The sequence below is a fragment of the Sander lucioperca genome, chromosome 11, assembly GCF_008315115.2.
Source record: "Sander lucioperca isolate FBNREF2018 chromosome 11, SLUC_FBN_1.2, whole genome shotgun sequence".
In the NCBI taxonomy this organism is placed as follows: domain Eukaryota; kingdom Metazoa; phylum Chordata; class Actinopteri; order Perciformes; family Percidae; genus Sander; species Sander lucioperca.
In genome coordinates, this window is record NC_050183.1 from 4,363,118 (window position 1) to 4,385,760 (window position 22,643).

The 22,643-nt window shown below is 39.9% G+C and overlaps 1 protein-coding gene across 5 annotated transcripts in view; it reads right to left on the reverse strand.

Moving 5' to 3' along the window:
- negr1 (neuronal growth regulator 1) overlaps positions 1-22,643 on the reverse strand; it is a 176,734-nt gene that overhangs the window by 135,086 nt on the left and 19,005 nt on the right. For 4 of the 5 annotated variants that reach the window (XR_004106248.2, XM_031307112.2, XM_031307110.2 and 1 more), the window contains exon 1: positions 21,213-21,636. The exons of the other annotated variant lie outside the window; for it this stretch is intronic. Coding sequence is in view for 3 of the 4 variants with exons in the window: in XM_031307112.2 (XP_031162972.1) it covers positions 21,213-21,382 (170 nt within the window). In the remaining variant the exon portion in view is untranslated. Of the gene's footprint in view, positions 1-21,212; positions 21,637-22,643 lie in introns of those variants that run through there. 5 annotated transcript variants of the gene reach the window in all.

Genomic DNA, 22,643 nt, shown 5'->3' on the forward strand with positions numbered 1-22,643 from the left:
GTTCCAGGAGAAAATCATTAGAATGTATATTGAGGAGGAGGTGGAGATGATATGGACAGAAGCCTTTGAATTTATTCTCCGACTGACTTAAGCAGGCACTTCTGAAGACAAACTCACAACTTTAGGTAGCTGCCTTGCCTTAGACAGGCTTGCTAGTTGATTAGCGGTTTCTAAAACCATTTATGTAAGCTTACAGCGTGAATTCTTCTTATTCCGCTTTTAATCTCTACAAAGGAATGGCTGCATGAATTATTCATGCAGCTGTATACAGTATCCACCCTATTATTAACTGTGAGATAAAAAATATAACTATCTGAGGAATAATTTAGTCGGCAAAGCAGCAGCTGAGTTGACACACAAGAAGTGCACACTCAAGCTGATTGTGGAAAATAAAAATCAATTTGGCGGAACTGGCAAGTATCCATATGAAGTGCTCTGAACATTCACTCACAGCAATGGTTTCCTTGCTGTCAGCTGAGCTTCCGTTGTCTGGTAATTACCGGAAAAAAATGGTGAGGACTAGGGCTGCACGATTATGGCCAAAATGATAATCACGATTATTTTGATCAATATTGAGATCACGATTAATTATCACGGTTATTTGTTGATTTTAACCAAAACAAATTTTATTGTCACATAGGCTAATTATAACTGCTTTCACATCCATATTGTGCTACATTCCTCCTTTGTTGAAGGATACTATGAAGGAGCCATTTCAGCTGTTGTGTGACCGCTTTCCACACACGCGCGTTTGCCGTGAAAAGATACAGGTAACACGTTACACAGCAGGTAACGTTAGCCTAACCTTAGCTACAGTAGTAACTGGATTAAACACGGCTAAAATGCTGACAGCTAAACGGTGTAAAAGTGTGACTGTATTTCACTGTAGAGGATTCCAACAGTCTGCCGCTAAAGCTATGAGTTAAAAGACTCAAACTAGCACTGCTGCACTAGTGGTCATTGCTGTTGTCTGAAAAACAACACAGACGGGACAAAATGTTGCGTTTACTGATAACTGGTAAACCTTGTGACGACTTATGACCGACTGCTATCTGTTGAGGAATTTTCCTCACGTTACTCTGTCCTCTGTGACTGTCTACATCTAGAAACTAAGCTGCGCGGTGCAGGGAACAACTCTGATTGGCTCATGGAGGCACGTGATCAGACAGTGGTTTACGGAGCGCTAGATTGGCTTTGCACTCGATCACGTAACGTTGATCGTGGGAAGCCAAAATCGTGATCGTGATCGTGATTAAAATTCGATTAATTGTGTAGCCCTAGTGAGGACCTAAAAGTCTCCAGTCAGAATGACCAGTGAAAATAATTCCCTCTCCACTATTTGAGTTTTGTTCAAATAGGCTACAGTGATTTTGATATCTTTCGTTCTATTAAAACAATGAACAATCATGTTTTTTCATTTTTAAAAATGACTGTAGACTGTAGCGTATGCGATAAAGGAAAAAACTACATGTCGCGCGCTCGCTCTGATTGAATGCAGTAAACTACGGTAGATTTATAACAAACGGTGACAAGCTAGCGGGAAAGCCCAAGCCATTGCAAAACAGGGAAATATTGCGAATTACTTTATAAAACCAAGGAGCGGCCAGTCTAATGTAAATTAAGCCAAGAAATTGCCAGCGAGGACGAGTCGGCACCAGCTACAGCCCCTCTCATTAATGTCCCAAAAGCACATCGAGATGCCCTCCCTATGATGACAGCCCTCCGCGGCTACGGAGGCTTGACTTTCTCAACAGCCTGCGAGGTGCTTATTAGGGATTACAGTGAAATCTATCCAGAGTGGGTCAACCTGGCCATGGTAGCCTGCGGGATTCCCGTCTCCAGCGTGCCAGCAGAGAGAGACTTCTCCCTGCAGAACCGCATTAAAACAGGGCAGCGAAGTTGCCTTGGGGAAGGCAGACTGGCTTATGCGCATCGCAAGTTGCAGAAAGACACTTGTTTACAATTATTTTTGATTCAAGTCGGCACTTTATCATTTTAGCCAGTTTGTTCGTATTGTAGTTTGTATTGTTTTATTTCCTCTGCCTAGCAAATGGAAAATAGGCCTGTTTTAATTCAGATCGGCACAATGTTATGTGCATGGATTTCATTATTTTGGCCACTCTGTCTGTAGCCTATATTTCAATAAAAATAGTATACATCTACATCCCTTGATGATATTATTCTTTATATAGCCTGCCTATCAGTTGTTTTTAAGCTCAATAAATAAATTAAAAAAAATATCTGACCGGAACTTTTCCCATTTGACCGGTAAAATGAAACCTTACAGGTCACATGACCGGCACCAATTTTTTTTCCTAGCAGAAACACTGACTGTCAAATGTAGTACGGTGAAACTTCAGCTATGCCGGCAGCATGTCACTATATCACTATACTGTTAGAGTATTACCGCTATATACTGTGTAACCTAAGACACAAACCAGTACATAGTGACATATAAGTAAGACAGTGACAGTAGTTGTTTTGTTGCTCACACACGCACGTACACCCTGATAGAACATATTTGTCAATCACTAAAGGTTGTTTCCTAATCCTTTTGATATTTGTGTAATAGTTTCCCCCCTTATTTGTCCATTGCCATGGCAGCTGGAAAACCCAATCGGACACAGCATGTAAATAAATAGCTCCCACAGCCAAAAAACACATCCTGTCAACCCGATGTCAAAGGCAAAACCTTATCGTTATCAGTGCTGCAGACTCCTCACTACATAGATAAATAAGAAAACTCAAACTATTTGATTACGTTTTTTATTTGTTCTACTCATAGTAACGCACAACTTCAGAAAAAAAGTTAAAAAGCAATTCACAATCGCAAACACAACTCTATACATTCTATGACCAAACAGGAGCAGGGAGAAGAAAGATCTTCACAAATATTTGTTTTAATACTACAAAGATGGTTATTTACATAAGCAATTATTCTTTTCTAAAGAGTTTTAAATCAGAGCATATTGGACTCCTACACAAAACAAGGTTTTCCTAGGTATATTACATAGACAAAGTCAAAACACTTTCCTTGAGTAAAGGGAATTGCTTCCTTCCTGGATGACTGACTGTATTATGTATCTGACATCTAACTCTTATCTCTTAGTTTATTGTGCTTTCTCATGTTAAACTATCAAATTCTTAGATATGTCCTAACTTAACCTTTTGCAAGACTACACAATTACTGTGCTGAAAAAATCTAATAGTGTAATTTGAATGCATATGATGTCAACACACAATATTTGTGAGTGGAAAGCCGCATCGTTTCGAGTTCAGTGGACATAATGATGTCAGTTCTTTCTGTCGTTTCCCAATTTTATATTCCCACTCTTTGTAAAAACAAAATGTTTACCTTAGAGAAATGGTGCACTGAAGTGCTGGGTAATTCAAATGTTTTGATTTTGTCTACTGGCCAAAATGAGTCGTAGTAAGTCTTTTATAAATATGGTTTCATTTTAACCAGTACTGTTGTAGAGGACTATACTAAATACTCTGAGTCACATAATTGATTATATCTAGTAGAGATGCAATGATTACAATTTTCTAGACCGATTCCGATTTCCGATTTTTCATTGAGTTTGACCTGCCAATACTGATTTTAGCCGATTCCGATTTCACTTTTTCTAACCACTCTACAGCACACACAAATATAAATTTTCTATCTTTTCTTTAATAGAACATTTTAAATTTTGCATAGAACATAGAACATTTTTTGAACAGATAATCGATCGCTATAAAATAGAACTATATAAATTATTCCTGGTGTGGGAAATTCACGCACATCTAAAGTGCAATGTTATGGAAGAACCATTTCCTTCTTTCACATCCAATATCCAACTAAAGGCCGTCTATAAGCAGTGATTGTTAGAGTGCATGTCGGAGAATAGCACGGACACGCGCTTCACACCGCGAGCAGGCACGCGCGCCACCTGGCGGAAAAGGGAGAGAAAAGAAAAAGAGACTGTCGCTGTCCGGAGGATAACTAGCCAGTGGAGATCACCTGTGTGCATCCTCGAGAACTGTAAGTGGTGTAACTTATGTTGTCAGTTCATTGTTAGCTGGTGATTTCGTTGTTTGTGTTCTTCACCTGCTAGCTAGGTTGCACGTGGCTGTTGATTCGATATAATGGCGATTGTCGAACGCCCTTACTCACGTTTGTATTTTGTTGTAAAATGCGGACTCATGCTGGCCCGAGCCCACACACACAGCCTGCAAGTTTGGTCCAAAGTAGTAGTTTGTCTGCTGTTAACAGCGCCAGGGGTGAGTACCCAGGGCCCTCATGTGGGCCCTCACATTTTGAAGATTAACACAGCATATTGTCTATATCGCCCAGCCCTACGCTGGGGATCATTCATCACTCTTGCATTTGGTCCTTCAAGAGCTACTCTAATTTATGTGACTTATTAAACTACAACATGCTATGATGCACTTTTTCCCCCCAACATTGTGTTTGCAACTCTTGTACAGCGTCTTTGCAGGTTGTATTTCATCATCATCTAATTTATTTCTACTCTTAAACTGAATGTGTTTATTACAGATTTGGCTTTTCTGACGTAGGCTAATTTATTATGCATGCAAAAACCTGACTTACTTTTATATACCAGTTTATTCTGAATTGAATAATGACGCAAGCACTCTCACTCTTTGTGTGTCATTAAAACACCTTAATGAGTCTTGATATCACCGCTCAGACCTTATGATTTCTTTCAGTCAACGTCACTATTCTTGTTCTTGGGACAAGCGAGGAAGCTTTGGTTTTGTTTCAATGATCTGTACTACACTACCTGGACATATTTATTCATCACAGGAATGCACAAAATGATCTTCTCCCACAGTCCTTACAATCAAATCAAACATTGCCACTCCATCAAGGTGAGTCATTTTGTTCCCAAGGAACAAAATATTCAGCCAATACTGTTGAGTGAAAATGGAGAAATCTGTGGCATCCACAGAGACTGTAAACCTTATCATCGTTGAAGGACCACATTGGCCTGTCAAGGAGAATATGGGAAATTATCAGGTGGTTGTTTTACATGTCAACACATCTAACCAAAAAATTGGAAAATGAGGCAAAATTCATTGTGAAAGCAGTAATTTCCAGGAGTGCAATGTTTCAAGAAACACCTCCCACTCCTGCACTTTTGTGTTATGTTACGCTGGCATCAGCATCAACACAACATAATAAAGCATCTGGCTCAGATATTCCCTTAGTGAGCCAGTACACCACTGAAGTCATCCAGCATAGCACCTGTTTCCGCATGTAGTCCTGCCCGTGATGGCAGATATGGAGCACAACAGCAAAAACGAACCTCACAAACACTGCACTGCAGATTTTTTCTTTTGAACTTGTTGAATGGCCCTGAGGTGGCCATGAAAACAAAGATGACAGGATTATCCTCTCCAGGCTTAGAAAAGACCCATTAGTGACTGCACTGGCAAAATCGAGGGTGAATATTTTAAAATGAAAGTGACACTCACACAGTACAGAGAGGAAGGCAGCGGGGGCATTGTGTTGGAATCAAAGACAGTGCCTGGATTGAGGTTTGCAGAAGAAAGACATAGCCCACACACTTCCACATAAGACAACTGGCTGTTTTAAAGATTGCAGTAAGTACTGTACAAACACATTCAAAACTGATTGCATGCCTGAGGGAAGTTCTATTGTGGCAGACTGTGTCTCTCAAAATACAGTAAGATGAGACGGTGTGTTAAATCCATTAATTGGCATTCACATTTTAACATGACAGCAGTATGGTAGGTACATACACTGTATTATCTCCTAATACATTTCATTTGTAGCTCCAAGGGCTGGATGCTAATTAGCTCAGGGCTGTAATCCCCCTTTCATAATGCTAACTGGGTATAATAAGGAGGAGAAACAGAGCCTGACATCACCTAGAACCTAGTAGAGGTTAATTCCATGTTGTTCTGTAAAGCTTGCATGTACTTTTGATGAAGTTAAAGAGGATAGTTAAAATATCTCCTGAGAGAAATACTATCCAAAAGCTTCTGAATTAGTAGCATAGCTTTTAATGCTGCCAAGCTCATACTCTGTGGGTTTGAGACACCAGTAGAAAAGCAATGTAGGTAATTCTGCTGCTAAAAACTGGGCTAGAGCTTTGAATTGCTGGTTGAGTGTCTCTTTGCATATTAAGTCAGTTTTAAGGCGGCCAGTAACAATAATTAGGGATGTCCCGATCCCGATCGCAAGTATCAGATCGGAGCCGATATGGACATTTTTTAACTGATCGGGGATTTACCCCGATTACCTTACTCCGATCATCTACATCAGCTTGTAGTGATTGCTGCCTTTATACCCCGTTTACACGTCCATGGTTATTTTGAAAAACGAAGGCATTTCCCTTCATTTGTGCCCTTCGTTTACACGCAAATGGAGAATTCGCCTCTGAAAACGATTCTTTCTAAAACCTCCGACCAGAGTGGAGATTTTGGAAAACTGCGTTTGCACGTTTGCATGTAAACTGAGACAAACGGACGTTTCATCTTTGTTCAAAAGAGAAAGAGGAAGTGATTTGTTGCTGTTGCTGCTATTTTCGGGATTCTGATTGGCTAATGTGGGCTTGAGCTTCTTGTTACACTGCCACCTACAGGTTTGGCATGCTCTTGACGGCATTAACGGCATATATACACGGGTACGTGTAAACAAACACTTTTCTGAAAACTGACAGGTGTGCACAATGTTATTTTTGAAAACGAAGAGGGTGAAATGTCCGTTTATGAAAATACCCGGGCACGTGTAAACATAGCCTTAATCACACACGCCCTAAAGAAACACCGCCAGATGCCTCGGTGCCCAAACTCACCAGTGTCTGTCCAGAGTGTCTCGTAAAGTGCCAGCCCTTGGCAACGAGTAAAAAGTCTGTCTTTCTTAGTCATCCATTTTACAGAAGCTGATTATTGCAATTCTTCACACTTATTCCGTGATTCCACCAGGAAACCACCACGCTTACAGGCTGTTATTCCCTGGAGCGGACATCGGAGTTAAACACAAGAAGAAAATCAAAGATTGACTATTAAGTGCACTCAATAAGTGTAGTTTTCGTTGTTGACTGTTTTTTAGTTGAAGGTTGGCTGGGATCCTAAAGAGAACTGTTTTGGTGTTGAGAGGAGAAAAGTTAAATGCATTAAGCTTAAGACATATTTTTGTTACTTTGTTTACTTAGTTATTTTTGTAAACAAAAAAAACGGTGTGCAGCCCCATTATCTGAGCAAATACAAATATGGGATCGGGACGCGGTATCAGCAGATATTCAATTTAAACAATCAAATCGGGATCGGGGGCCAAAAAAGCTGATCGGTACATCCCTAACAATCATTTTTCTTATTGATTAATCTGCCGATTATATTCTCGATTAATCGTTTAATGTACATAATTGTTTTTAATGTACAAAAGGTCAAAACAAATGTAAAAAAAGAAAATGCCTACAACAAAAGATATTAAGTTTACAATGATGTCAACGTCATTGAAAAGCCACAATCATTACCATAGTGGGAACAAGTGAATGTTTGGCCATTTTGCTTTAAGATTGACTGAAAGGATTAATCGATTATCAAAATCATTGCTGATTAACTAATTTAATCAATTCATGACATTTCTATGGCTCAATTAATCAACTCGTTTCAGCGCTAGACATTTGAAGCTAACAAAACAATGTGTCTTACAAAATGTGAAAACGGTTTCTCGAGTAACTCGAATAATTTGATTACAAAAATCATCAAATCAATTAATATCAATTTTAAATGAACAGGCCAAATTAATGTTACTTGATGCTTTATAACCTTATTCTCATAAGCATTAGTTGCAACTTTATAATAGGAATCCAAATAATGTTTACAGATGGTTTACAAAACAAGTAGTATTACCTAAATAAATGTATAAATAATGAGAATATAACATACATTACTAATAATTAGTAAACATAACTTATCATTTGATTGTTTGTTAACCGTAAAGTGGAATTAACTATCACTTTACCATGTATTAATGATAGTTACCATAACTGATTCAGTAAATGTATTGTGGCAAGTAGCAAAGATGGTGGTTTATTTGTGCATGTGTGCGTATTGTGTGTATTGTGCGCTATGATAATGGTGATATGGGATTATGTTGTCTAAAAGCCTCCAGCCTCTGTCTCAAATGGGATAATTGATAATTTGATGACTGATATGGGCCTTGGCTGCAGTTTATCCTTTTTTATTTTCCAATCCCTGATTTATTGTGATCCCTTAGATTAAGCACAATGAGTTGACTGCTGAATACACAAAACAGAACAAGGCTAAGCCAACATGCAGTGTACGAGCAGACCAAATACTAAAGATAGAACGAAGTCTGGAGTATTTCCAGAGAATACCTGACAGCTCATCTATTACTAGGTAGTAACTAATCACGACTACATTTACCTTGGCTGGATGCAGTTAATGAACAGAGAGAAAGAGAAAAATAGGTAAAGATAATGTGAAGTAGGGAAAGGGAAAGTAAGAGACAGAGACAGAGGAGTGTGGAGAAATTAAACTCCCCCCCACAGTCTGTTGTGGCCAAAAATGTAAATATATTTCCCTCGTAAAAGAACTAAATTTATGCTTTTGGAGGGGTTCGGTACGTTACTAAACATGCTATTAAACAATGGAGGTCGGGGGCCTACCTAAAACAACTCTAACCTTTGTGACTGATGATAGTGTTCTGCCCCCATAAGCCAGATACTGAGGGGACTGTTTTAAATCAAACTTGAGCAAAAAAAGATTTTGTTCTGGTTATTTGGATTACTCTACAGTAAAAAAACAAACATTTGTGCAATCTGTGCAAGGTAGCAAAGAGTTAATACACTGTCATGAATCTACAATTAAGCAGTACAGCAAGTATCCAATAGGGGCATTTGTCATGGCTGCCTTTCATCAACCACACAATTAAAAGTAAAGCATTGCAGTAGAATATGCTTCAGTATTTCACCAGTACTGCAACACCATATAGAATATTAGGCATGCACGTACTATGCATAAAGTCTGAACAATATGAATGAATTTCTCAGAAATGAGGCTTTGAATTTAATCCTTGACCCCACTGGAAACAAAAGGTAGCACTGTTCTCAGTGATATTGATTTGCTCCACTGCTTCTTTATCCATTCACTAATAATTAACAATGCAGACTCTCCAATTACTTTGCTCCAACAAACATGTACAGCAGTCTGAAATCCACACACTCATTATGCAGATGACAGAGAGTGAGAAAGAAAAAAACAAAACCTAAAACCTGCTCAGAGCGACTCCAATTTAAATTCTTTAGCCATGCCAACATAGAGCCAAAAGAATTACGACAATACGAATCTCCTTTAGCTGTTGAATTTGCTAATCAGTGGTCACCCCAGCCATTGTGAACATGAGTGAGCTAACTGAAGTGGTAAAATAGAGATTACAGTCAATACTTAATTTAGATTATTTCCTGGATTGGCCGTTGAAAACACTGACAAGGTAATTATAAAGATTTCTTAGTAGTGAAATGACTCATAAGAGACACTGATATTTTTTCAATCAGAGGAACTATGGCAACCAGAAAGGTTTGTATTGAATTTGTGCTCATTCAAAAGATAGTGTAATGAAGGGATATATCACTTTAAAAGAGTTCAGTTATATTTTATAATAAAGATTTCACCGTTTCCCTGTCACAAAAGGGTAAAAACAAAACATTGGTATCAGTATAGGGCATATAGGCTATCAGCCAAATTGTTATTTTAAACATAGGTATCGGTCCAGAATTTCACAATCGGTGCATCCCTAGTTTGATGGTTATGTGAGGTTGGACGTATCATGCTCAACATGTAGTGGACAGCATGCAAGCCAGCTTCACTGTTCCTAACTCTGAAATCATTAGCCTGGATGCCAGCCGAACTTAGCCCCGCCCACAACATTTGAGGTTGGGAAGTTCGGTCTGGACTTGATCCGTTGTGGAGCAACTATGCTCGAACCAGAGCTGTTCGGACCAATCAAATTGTCAGGGCGGGCTTTATACGATGATGGACAGATGATCAACAGTAACGTAATCAACCACGTCACCAAAGAGCGCTTGGGTTGAATTTGTTTACAACAAAGGTGGCTGCCGCTGGAGAATTGAGATGTGTAGATTCCGCCATCACGTCTGTTATAGAAGATATCGACAGCGCATTCATTTTAAAATCCTCAACCGGCCGTCTCAGCTCGACTCAAACCAGCTGATGGTGTCGCTGCGACTCAGCTGTTTAAGTCGCAGAGGCTGGTTTTAGAACTTAAGAGACATCACCTGTTTCAACAGCCAATAGAGAAGTCAGCTGGTAAAGTCAACTATACAATTATAGAAATAAAATGATCAATAATCCATTTTATTTTTATGTTACAAACAGCTGTACGAAATGGCAGCGTTTTAGACGGAGCCTCAACGACCGCCCGAAAGCACGGTAAACGTTATAGAGCTAGCTGAAGAGAGGGAGCGCCCAGCAGCGTTAGAACAAAGCCGTGAATCGGAGAAATAAAACGTGTTTTCGCCGATTCATCACTAGAAATGCAACTGTAGCAAGCATCTCATATCACTAACGTTATCCACATTCATATTTACACGAAACAAATGATATATCCAGCTACAAAAAAAGTCTAAAAGTCAGAAGTTAGGACGGAAGTGCAAAAAGGTTGGTTGATATGGAGACGATACACTGTCTCGTCTCTTCTCATTGGGGTTGAGTTCTGTTGAGAGTTGAGTTCCATTGCTCTGATTGGTTGTAGGTCTATCCAATTGAGTGCAGAGGCATTTTCTTTCCTGGTTCGGTTGAAACCAAGGGGGTAAGCGTCTCGTCACAACCCGAACCTCCTATGGCGCCATTTTGATGCTAATAAGCCATCATCCCCCGTTAGCATCCCATTGACTGCCATTCATTTTGATGTCACTTTGACAGTGAATAACTTTACATCTAAAGCGTTTCAAAACTTTATTTGTCCATTGTTTATTTCTAAAGAAACACGAAAATGTATAAAAGGCTCCATTACCTTGTACCTCACGTTATGGCTACCTCACGTTTTTGTAAAAATTGGCTAACGATTGTGTCATAACCACAGGACTTACTGTCCTGATGTTAACTAGCATTTTAGTTAGCAATAATTAGCCTGTGTCCATGTTATCTCCTTACATATACCTACGCTCTCCGTCTCTGCAAGATTGGGAATGATTGAGATTTCTCGTGGCACAGCTACCAGAAGACTTACAACTTTCAGACAGGTTGCTCACGTCACATTTACGCCGTCTCTCTCAGTTGGAGGCTGCGCGGTAACGCTCGGCGCTCACCGGAAAAGTGCTTCTAATATCCTTCACTGGTCTCCGTCCAGAGCAGCGGGGTCTGTTGGTCCATTCTTATATACTGTCTATGGTTGAATCACGCCCCATAATCACAGCCCAATGGAGCAGTATCAGACTCATATTCTGACTAGAATCTGTATGACGACGTCAGGCTACGAAATCATGGTTCCTCAGAGAGGAATGCATGTTTCTAGTGTAAAACCAAGAAACAAGACTAATGTTAAATTTCATTTAGGGACAGGAAAATACCCTCTACAAGAGCTGAAATCCCTTTTGATTGTTTTAACTCACAGAAGGGCCTGGCTAAGACAACCAAGTGTCAACACTTCTGATTTATTATTCCTTTGGGATCAAACTAATGTTTACCTGCAGTCTCTGCAGCCTCAAACCATGCTCACACATGAGATCTTGCATTGAAGATAATGACATCAATCCTCTATCCTAAGGGAATATCTCCCATGATAACGATACAGTCTCACTTCTGTATAGTAACACTCATTGGAAATAGGCTTAAAACATTCAGCAACACATTGTCTCTGTGAAATATATATGAAGATTTTGGTCAATCAAAATTGCATAACAAGTTCACCTTCTAAACTAAACAGAGTTGAATTTGGGGATATATTCCTATGGTGAGGCTATGCCTCCTGCAGAGATTCCAAGCAGGAAATTTCACGTTTCTCAGAAGCTTACTAAAGGTTGAGGTGTTTCTCATGCTCAGCATACTAAGTAAAGTGTACCACCCATACGCCTGCACTCTTTGTTTCAAGGCTTCAACATCACACAGGCTTCAAACTCTGATGTCAGCAAAAAAAAATTATAGCCTGCTGACATGAGAGGCATAACAAGACTTGCTGGTATACTAGGCTCAACTGAGGATGCCCAAATGAGATTACACAATGTTGTCAGAGTAGCACAACTAATTATCATGAAATGCAAGGAGATGCTAACTGATTGATTAAGGATTTTAATTGAAGGGGCTCTGAGGAATCGTTTTAGCTCTCTGTGATGAAAGACCGGAAGTGTTGGCATATGATTTTAGAGCGAAAAAGGCTGTACACTGTGCAACAACAAAAGAGCTGGTAATAAGAAATTTACTCTGGAATGGCTGTCAGAGAGAGTAGCTTAATCCTCTAAACAAAAAGACAATATATATCCGCAGGAACATGCACGGAAACCGTGTTATTTGTGATACAGCCCATTAGGGGTGGAACGGTACACAGAAGTCAAGGTTCGGTTCATACCTCGGTTCAGACATCACGGTTTGGTTCGGTACAATGGAGGGAAAAGCAAAACAAAAATGCAGAAGGCAATTTTTTTTATTGTGCATGTCTCAGGCTGTCCACTGAGCTAGCTGTCACAGCTTGAAGTGTATAAAGTAAGATGTAAACAGTAAACAATAAGTACCCCACATCATCTCCAGACTCCATCTGTAACTTGTAAACAAAATAAGACAAATCAGCTAGTTGTGTGATATGGGAGACAAGCGCTGCTCTCATATGTGAATTGGTTACACAGAGCAGTTGACGAGTTTTGGTGTTAGCTTCACACGCTAACGGCGAAGCTAACAGCTAACGGCGGAGCTAATATCTAATAGCGGAGCTAACGGCTAACGGCGGAGCTAACAGCTAATACCGGAGCAAACAGCGAAGCAAACGGGCCTGGAGGCACTTTGTGGTCGAGGCGAGAAGGGATACAGCTATACGCCGTGTTTGGTTGTATATGGAAGGGACTATTTTGCTTCGTGTGGACTCACTAGACCAGGGGTCATCAACTACATTTTTCCAAGGGCCAGAATTTTTCTAAGCAGACATTCTTCGGCGGACTTCCTAATAGCTTATTTTTGTTCGAAATGCTATATATATATATATATATATATATATATATATATATATATATATATATACATACATATATATACATGGAAACTCCATGATAACTAGCTCTTTAAGTAGAAAAATATCTCAGACTATGAGGCAGTTCACTGAGGAATGATGGTTAAAGTCTGTGATTAGGAAACATGGTTGTAGTATGCAGCGTCCTGATTGGTGGAAAATGCTTGCAGAAAGAAAGGCTGTTGTCAGGTAAGAATGTCACTGTCAACGAGGCTGAAGCGAAAAGTTGACCAGCTATAATGATGAACGGACTGATAAGCAGGCTATGCATTCGTCACCTATGCCCATTTGCAATGAAACCGATGTTGTTGCGAAATAATACAACCAGCATCATCATCAAGAATGAAGAACGCAAACATAATTGTCGCGTCATTCACGTGCATATTAAGTAGCCACATGTACATGTTTGGTCTTAATACATCCATAGGTTTACCGCTCCAGCGGAGAGGATGGCTCGTTCAGCCAGCAGTTAAATTTATAAGAATTTGTCCAAATTTCAAGATTCCCAGCAAACTAAGATAAACAGTTAGACTACAAACAGACAGCTTTTGTTTTAGCTTGTTTGTAAAAATTCGCTATTTGCAGAGTAGAGCTGTGTTCGTGTAAAACAGCGCGGTGGACAAGAGTGGACTGAGCAGACAGAGCAGATTGAAATATCGCTTTCTACATGTTTATGCCTGTCTATACAGGTGAGTGCATTGATAAGTATTGACTTTTTACTCACAAAGGTTTTATTGTAGCCTACTTACAGCAACGAGACTAGCGTGAGTTCATCTGCCCCAGCGGCCATTGGTTATCTTCTTTGTATCGTTCCCAGTCAGGTACTGCGTGTTTTAACGCACACACATCTCGGCTCAGCTGTGTGTGGAGCGCAGGCATCTACAGATTCCCGGCATGTGAATAGAGATGCAAATATAGGGGCTGGGTTTGTGCTCTACCTGTGTAATGTTACCTGCTGTAAATGCTTGAAATGCTAAATAACAGAACACATTTTTTCCTCTTTACATTTTCTGAATCCGTGATTGTTCTGCGGGCCAGACTAAAAGCTTTATGCGGGCCGGATCTGGCCCGCGGGCCGCCAGTTGACGATCACTGCACTAGACCGACTGACTCGACATGTAGGCGGAGCTCGGGAGCTTCAGAGCTAAGGGCAGGGCTACAGATTAGGTGTCCCTAAAGAACCGCATGTCTAACAGTAGTTCCGCATTACATTAATTAATTTGCACGCAAGTTTTATTTATTTTTATACCGTGTATTCTCCGTGTAAATTCATGTACCGAACCGAGACGCTCGTACCGTTTCGGTTCAATATACGAATACATGTACCGTTCCACCCCTACAGCCCATTGAAAATCAGTGTTGACTCTCTGCTTATTAAGCAGTCTGTTAAAGACTCACACACACTCAACACTTGACTGAAAGTATCCACACTCTTGTAGTGATTACACTTGTAAATAATAAGCGGACAAAGCACGGCACAATGCTCAAATGAAATAGTAAACTGTTTCCGAGCCAAACTTTCATTCACGTTCTGAAAAAATCAGTTTCAAGTAACTTAACTTTAAAATTGCCCGAAAGATAACCTGTTATTGCCTCTCCAGTCACTCTCTGTCAAGTTTAATTTTAAGGCTTACAGCTTTCTCACAAAACACAAACACTCCTTTGAGATTTTACTGTGGAATTATTGCAATTACGTGGATGCTCACAGCAGGGTACGGGTAAAGGCTCCATTTTCCACCCCAAATCATTTTCCCTATCCCCTATAATTGTAGTGATTATATGAATATTAGAAAGATGCTTTAAAACCTAACATTGCATCTATTTTCCTCAAAGGATTTACCTTGGGAAAAGGATTTCCATTTAGGCTTTAATTTACCGGGGCACTCAATCACTTTAGTGCTAATTGAAATATATTAGAAATAGAAATGCTTAATTTTTAGAAGGTACAATGGATCGACTTGCCTGACAAATTATGATTAGAAATGTAATCCATTTGGAAATGGTTTACAGTGTGCAAATTTGGCTCTAATGTATGTATGTTAGCCCTAGTGCACAGTTACAACATGAGGCCATAAATCCTGGCCTATAAATAAAAAGCATCCTAAAATGTGTTATTTAGGTAGCCAGAAAAAAACACTAGTTTGGATTTTCTGTGTATGTATTTTAAAAAGAGATGAGTGCACCTTAATCTGAATTTCAAACCTAGGCTCATTTGTAAATCATAACGAGCATTTGATTTATCTCATGAGTAGTGTCGTTCTATAATGACTGAATATATATCACTTGACACAAAAGACTAAAAAAGGAACACATGCATATTTGAGATCATTTTTCATCTCATTTGAGAGATAAGGCTGCTTTCAGCAACAGGCTGAATCAAACATTTTAAAACAAGTCATGACAGTCTCTGAGTTTCAACTGGATGCTGTGGAGGAGGTTAACTGGAGGTCTTAAAGGCAGCTGCTATGAAAGCCTTTTTAGCCACTGCTGTAGCATGTCACTTTATTGGCAAATTTCCATTTACTAAAACACATCTATTGCAAATACAGTATATGCCAGAGTAATTAATCTGGGGAATACTTTAGTATAGCCAGCTCCCCTTAGGCAACAGGACATGGACCCACAATATGTCTGCTTTCTACAGTTTAAGAGTAAAGGTCACATTTTTTGACATAAGACAGTATGGGTTTCTTGCCGTTAGTTATATCTGTACCTGGATGACTCCATTTGGGAGCCAGTCTCTCAGAAACCAGGTTTTTCCCCAAATGAGTGCATGGAACTGCAGATGTTTGTCAGCTAACCGATGTGCACACTATATCTCCAACCAAGCTGTTGGAGATGAAGTAGCCTTGCTTATAATTTCAAACAGAACTGGCTGTGTTGCCTAATTAAAAAAAATGATGAAATGCAGAAAGTGGAGAGGATGCTTCTCAGCCATGGTTATTGTCCGTGTTAATTAATTCCTTCTTTAAATTGTGTCTTGTGGAGTTTGAACAGTCAGTTCATATTCCTCCATTCCGTCTTACCAGCATCTGCTTTGGTGTGGGAACACCAAGCCATTTAAACTAGATGTTGTCTTTGGCACAAGTGCTTATAGTAAATGTCAAGACCTTTCAGAGCCATAATAATGACACAGTTGAGGAAAATGATACATGGCACTGTTTTTGTCCTGGATAAGGCTGGAAAACGCAGCTCCAGTACAATCATGTACAGCCAGAAAAGATTTTCATCAACTGGTCTGTTGACACCAGGCAATGATTTTAGATTTATACGAATACCAGACTTTCAAACTAGTGACAGGTCAATTTTGCACCATTACAGAGACTAGGGCCTGTGGTGCAGGCCTGACTCTGTGGCTGGGGGCCAACTGTCAAACTAAATGACAAAAATAAGCTTGGATCATTGTCTTATTCTTGGTGTGTACAGCCTCGCTTCCATTTATTTCCTTGGTTCATATTTTCTGCTTTTAAAGAATGTTAAATGTAGCTTTTAAAGCCCAATCAGTGTAGTTTTTGTCTAGAGCTCACCCTAATATACATATTTTATTTGGAAAGTAGAAAATATCGAGATAAAAGGACAGACATACTTTAAGAATAGTAGTGCAAATTCCAAGTGTATGGGAGCAGCCAACGCTTTAAGCTAGGTTTATGTTGTTTCCAGCGTGAAGGCTCCGCAGGTTGTCACTGCGCGTGGTCGTCGCTGGGCTTTCAGTTCATCATGGTCGGCTGGGAAGACTGGCCGAGCATGTTCGCCTGTTAACATCTGTATGATTCTTCATGTACAGACCACAGGAAGACAAAAAGCCTTAAATATGTGGTCAGAGAGGGACACCACACTGGGAAAAGAAAAAGGATTTTGCTGGAAAGTGTGGAAAAACATGAGAGATTACTTTGTCAAAGTTTAAAAAACAGCCTAATGGAAGGAGTGTTTCTTAACAGTGTTACAGGCAGACAGTCATTTCGACTTTGTTGATTACAGCTGCTTATCCATGTGGAAGATTCTGTATGTTTCCATACACACGTTTTTTATGCAAATTAAGTGATATCGAATAAAAAATGCCTTATGGAAACAGTAAAATTCGATTGAATTTCATGGATATCGACTCAAAATGTATACATTCGGTCTCATCGGATTTTCTCTTGATCGATATGCGGCTTATACGATAAACGTTAATGGAAACATTATTTGCCGAATAAATAATGAATTGCGATTAAGTTTTAGGTCATTTTATGGTTAAACAGACCAGTCCGGGTTAGACCGCGCGCCCAATGCGCACTGCCGGGAGTACCGACCCAAATGTCCCTTATCATGCAACGATCGCCTACTACAGCCTGTAAGAATACGATTGATAGCCAGCCCTTTCTATTGACAAAATCCCTGCAGCCTTCAGCAGGGGGTCTAATCAGGACGCGAGTCCCGTCTATTGCGCCATACACCTGTGGCACAAGGTGCGCTCTATAGTTGCGCAGCGAGATCTTGTGCGCCTTATCTACTCCAGATAGGTAATATACCTTTGCATCATCCTCGTTCGTATGGCATTGCACACAGCATAAACACACGGTGGTCTTGCTGACCCAAACATTTCGCCTACCACTCTGTACTCTATTCAAATTCCATTTGTTATTTTATTTAATATTCGAATAATATTCGAATATGAAATGCTCAAATTCATCCTGTTATTAATATTTACGATATTACACAGGCTTATGGATCGCCAATGCCACTATCAGCATGTGGTTGTTGTTACACATTCTGTCCACTAGAGGGACTACTAACATTACAAAACAAACTTTTGAAAACAGGTGATCGCTTTCTTATTATTAACAATAAAACAGCGGGACAAAATGAATGACTTTAATTTGTCAACTTTAATGTACCTTGACCGCAATTTGACCGCAAAACAGCATGTGACGTCATTATGCACAGGTTTTTATTCGCTTTAAAGCCGTTGGATGGAAACACACTTTCACCGGCTTTATTCGCATGTGTTTTCTTTACCGAACTTTAGATAATTAGATTGACAAGTGGATGGAAACTTAGCTACTGACACTGTGTGTTTCCTAATTCATAGCCAGATGAGTCATTCAATGGGAAGAGTCAATGTTTATTCAACTGAATCCAATGACAGGAAACCTGCAAAAGGATTGGGAACAAAGGGTGTGTAGCTCCTCCAAAACAATGTGCTATATGGAAGCTCATAGAATTCCATTATATAACAAAATGGAGCATACAGCGCATAACTTGAATGCACTCATGTAAGACACTGTGGAAGCAGCAGCATGACTCATTTCAAATACAAGGGCCTTTGTTAGAGGCTGAAAATGGCTGAGCTTTTAAGTAATCAAAAAAGATTAAAAGGATGATGATACACATGCGGACCATTCCTCATCTTCAAGAAGCTCAAATCATTTAATTGATGTGGACCCACTGTCCAACATGAATCGGGGCAGCAGTAATGCAGTGCTAAGAATTAAAGAGTTGGGGGAAATGAACATATGACAGCGGACGTACCTCTCGGGAGCAACTCCATAATCCAGAGGCAGTGACTAATTGCGTGCTTCTGGGTATGTCAGTATTTGAGAATGCGCACATTTTTTAGTCGGCAATCAGCTTTAGGGCACAGCAAAATTGGCCTCTAATAGTCTGGGGTTGTGACAATAGAGAAATTTAACAAACAGGCACTGTTTTCTGCACTGAGTTCCTAAAAAATGGTTCATGCTTTGATGCCTGGCTTTCAAAACCAGTGAAGAAAAAAGACAGAGCCATGATTCCTCGTGGTTTTGGAAAATGACTGTACCAAGTAGGCCTTCATCATCACTTTGGTAATGACAGTGTTTTGGAACTAGATGCAATCCAGAGAGGCAATTAGAGCAGTTTAAGAGGTTTACAATCTCTATTAATGGTTTATTGTGACTATTATTGCCATTGTTCATCACACCCCCAACCGGCACCGTCAGACACCGCCTACCAAGAGCCTGGGTCTGTCCGAGGTTTCTTCCCAAAAGGGAGTTTTTCCTCGCCACTGTCACACTAAATGCTTGCCTTTGGGGGAATTAATGGCATTGTTTTGTCTTTGTAAATTATAGAGTGTGGTCTAGACCTACTCTATCTGTTAAGTGTATTGAGATAACTCTTGTTATTTGATACTATATATATATATATATATATATATATATATATATATATATATGTAAATAAAATAAAATTGAATTAGGTCAACAGGTGCGAGCATAGCAAAGTGATAACTTCACAGTGGTGGCAGTTACGTGAGTGAAAAAAGCCAACAAATGGTTACAGTGAGTGCTGAATAACCCATTAATTAACTGCATAACCTGGCAATAAAAACATCTTTAAAATTTGATCTATTCAAGATATGGAGAGTGTTGCCTTATTCAGGGGGTGGGAGGCAACTTGTTTATTGAGCTGATTCATAGCACAGAGATAATCTCTGGCCTAATAAACCATCAGGATTCAGGCAAAGCTTCTGCCACTGATCACAGCCAACCCAGATTGACACCAGGGAATTAGACGCCCTCTCTAAAGAGACAGTCAGAGGTTTAAGTCTCTGACAGGACGGCCCTTTAGGCATGGAGGGAACATGGTAAAAATAGTGAGTGCCCCTAAGCCGTTGCCAAGGTAATTCTGTGATGAGCACCAACCCATTTAAACCACCCTCATAGTAGACCCTCATCTCCATATAGCCGAGTATGATGACCTTATGCCACAGAAACAATTCAGCTTTTCGGCAATCAAGTATGAGACAACAATGACTAAAAGCCAAGCTGAGTTGAACTTTAGACAGTTAGCTTCTCTGTATTCAGGTCCACATCGAGCATCTCTCAGAGTCAACATCCACAGAATTCATATTGAAATGGGGCAGGCTTGCCCCCTCAGCTTTTCCTCAGAGCCATCACGGCGGATATTTGATATTGGTGGAACAAGATATTATCAGAGCCCTCCAACGATTTGCATTTTTTTCTGTTTTTGTGTAGTTTTAAATTTTCTTAAGAAATAAAGCAGACACAGATGTTTGCAATTATAGCCTAGAAAGAAAACTGCAAGAGTGGTATATTGAAAATTATGCATAAAAAGTACTATTGTTATGTAAACTGTTAACTATTTTAACAATGTTTTGATGATACGCTGAGAATAGAATATGTTATAAATACAAACTTCTTAGTGCTCTGGTCCAAACCACGCCCATGCCCAGTTGATAATGTCCTTAATGGGCAGCTACCTGTGCAGCATGCATCGCAGCGTACGTGATGGAGGGAAGATGGGGGAGGCTGCTGGAGGCTGGGGGAGGGAGCGCGTCATTGCCATAACTCGATTCTGATAAACATCGACCACAAATACACTTTTCAGCCTCCTTTTAAAAACTGCTACATCACATTGTACATTTGGCAAAACTGACAGGACAGCACTACAGAAAATAGCACGTCGCGCTCTGTTTTCTATCTTCAGCTCCTCTTTTAGCACTCCTAGCATTGAAAGCTCAGGAAATCAACGAACATAATGTAATCATATAACATAAGCGACAGGCAGCGTCACGCTAATTTGGTTAATTCAAGCGATATCGTCCCACTTGCGAGCAGCTATAAAATCAAACACACCACATAATAACACATTATCTCTGTTAGCTGGTGTACACAAAGGTAAAGTACGTTAGAAAACTTTGCCATTACTGTAGTAACCATCCGCTAATACACTGGTCGCAAGAGCGGCGTCCTACATAGTGGCCGCTGCACTGACCGCCCCCCTGTCAGGCGAAAACAAGGACGGGATGGAGGGAAAATGGCCTATTGTGTGTTTATCACAGACGCTTGGTGATAACCCCGTTTAAAAGTAGTTATCGTACGTCTTTAAAACGATGAACTGGTGTTAAGGAGTGTGTGCGGTCCCGACATTTGGAGAACTCCGACAGAGAGTGAATGTGAGCGGGAGAAAGTGAAGTTGTGTTAACGTTAGCTTGTTTTACCTCAGTAGAGCCGTGTCGCCTTGTCTGCTGACCACACTTTCAACCGAGGAATAGTCCACAGTTTGTCCAGCGGGCAAACAGGACGGCAGAAAGCAGCACAGGCTGAGAATTATCGCAGTAAGCCACTGACCAGAGACACAAGCATCCTGCACAGCAATCATTATGTCCATCACAGCTGTATTTTGTTGCCGCTTTCCCAAGTCTTCTTGTTGCAAAAAAGCGAGGAGTTAACGTTAGCTTAAAAAAGAAAGCCTTGACGCGAACGACGCTTTATTTCCACACTTTTCCTCCTCGGAGTCCCGTAAAGAAATGGTCCGCGGTATATTTTCCCAGGTTTGTTTTGCTGGATGTAGAGCCCACTGTGCGGGGAAGTGTTCTCTCCAGTGGCTTGCACACCATCTAGTGAGGAAATGCGATGTAAAATGGGAGCAGACCTAGAAGCAGACAACCCCCAGGCTCTGATCCTGTTGCCATGCGGCCGTTTCCCGGGCAACCCGTTCCCAGTGGCTCGTGATGGAGCAGTAAAACCGGTAGGTATTGATACAACCCAGGAGCAATTAAAGATATCGACTGGAGAACCAAACCCTATTTATTCCCCATAACTAAGGAAATTAACAATCTGAGCATTTAATGGAAATGTAGCTTACTGATAGTGACGCAGGCGTATCCCATAGGAAAACTCTGAAAATGTACTAACCATATTAAAGACAACTAATATTCAAAGGCGATTTATTTTATGTAATCATTTCAATTTGATATGAAATGTAGGCCTACAAAAGAAACACAAAATACAATGAAGACATTGAATTATCCCTCTTGGTAAATCTTGGGAATATTAGAGTGATATTTTATTAAGCTCTATCACTCACAGACACACACACTTATAGCCTTACAAAGAGAGACACAGGGGACATACAAAGTTTGTTTTAGAGCAAGTAGCCCATAGCATAATGCTGCTCTAAGCCTTTTGACTTAACCTACATAATACTTAACTGACTGTACAGCCAGCCGTAACCATGGAAATGACATACATTTCTCTGACGTGACATGTTGTCATGCATGGCTCCTCTGAATTATTGCCTCATAGCTTGTTATGAACATAACATTAACAAAACTTTCCTGAGGATTTTTCATAGTAGGCTAACAAAAGAAACTAAATCAAGCAGTCAGCATGTGTCAGTATTTCAGAGAGCATGTGCTTAAAATTGACTCAGTTTTAAGATTTTACAAAATTATATTTTAAATTGGTACTGTAACCAGTAATCAAGCAACATATTATCCCATGTAACAATTGCATGGTGTTGTTTCAGCGTTTTTATTTGTTGCTGTATTGATTTTATTTTCCAGTTTAAAGTTTATATCCTATATAAAAAGTATCCTATTCTTTTTCCCTGAATTCTATATAACACTCTCTCCCACTGAATTTTTTTC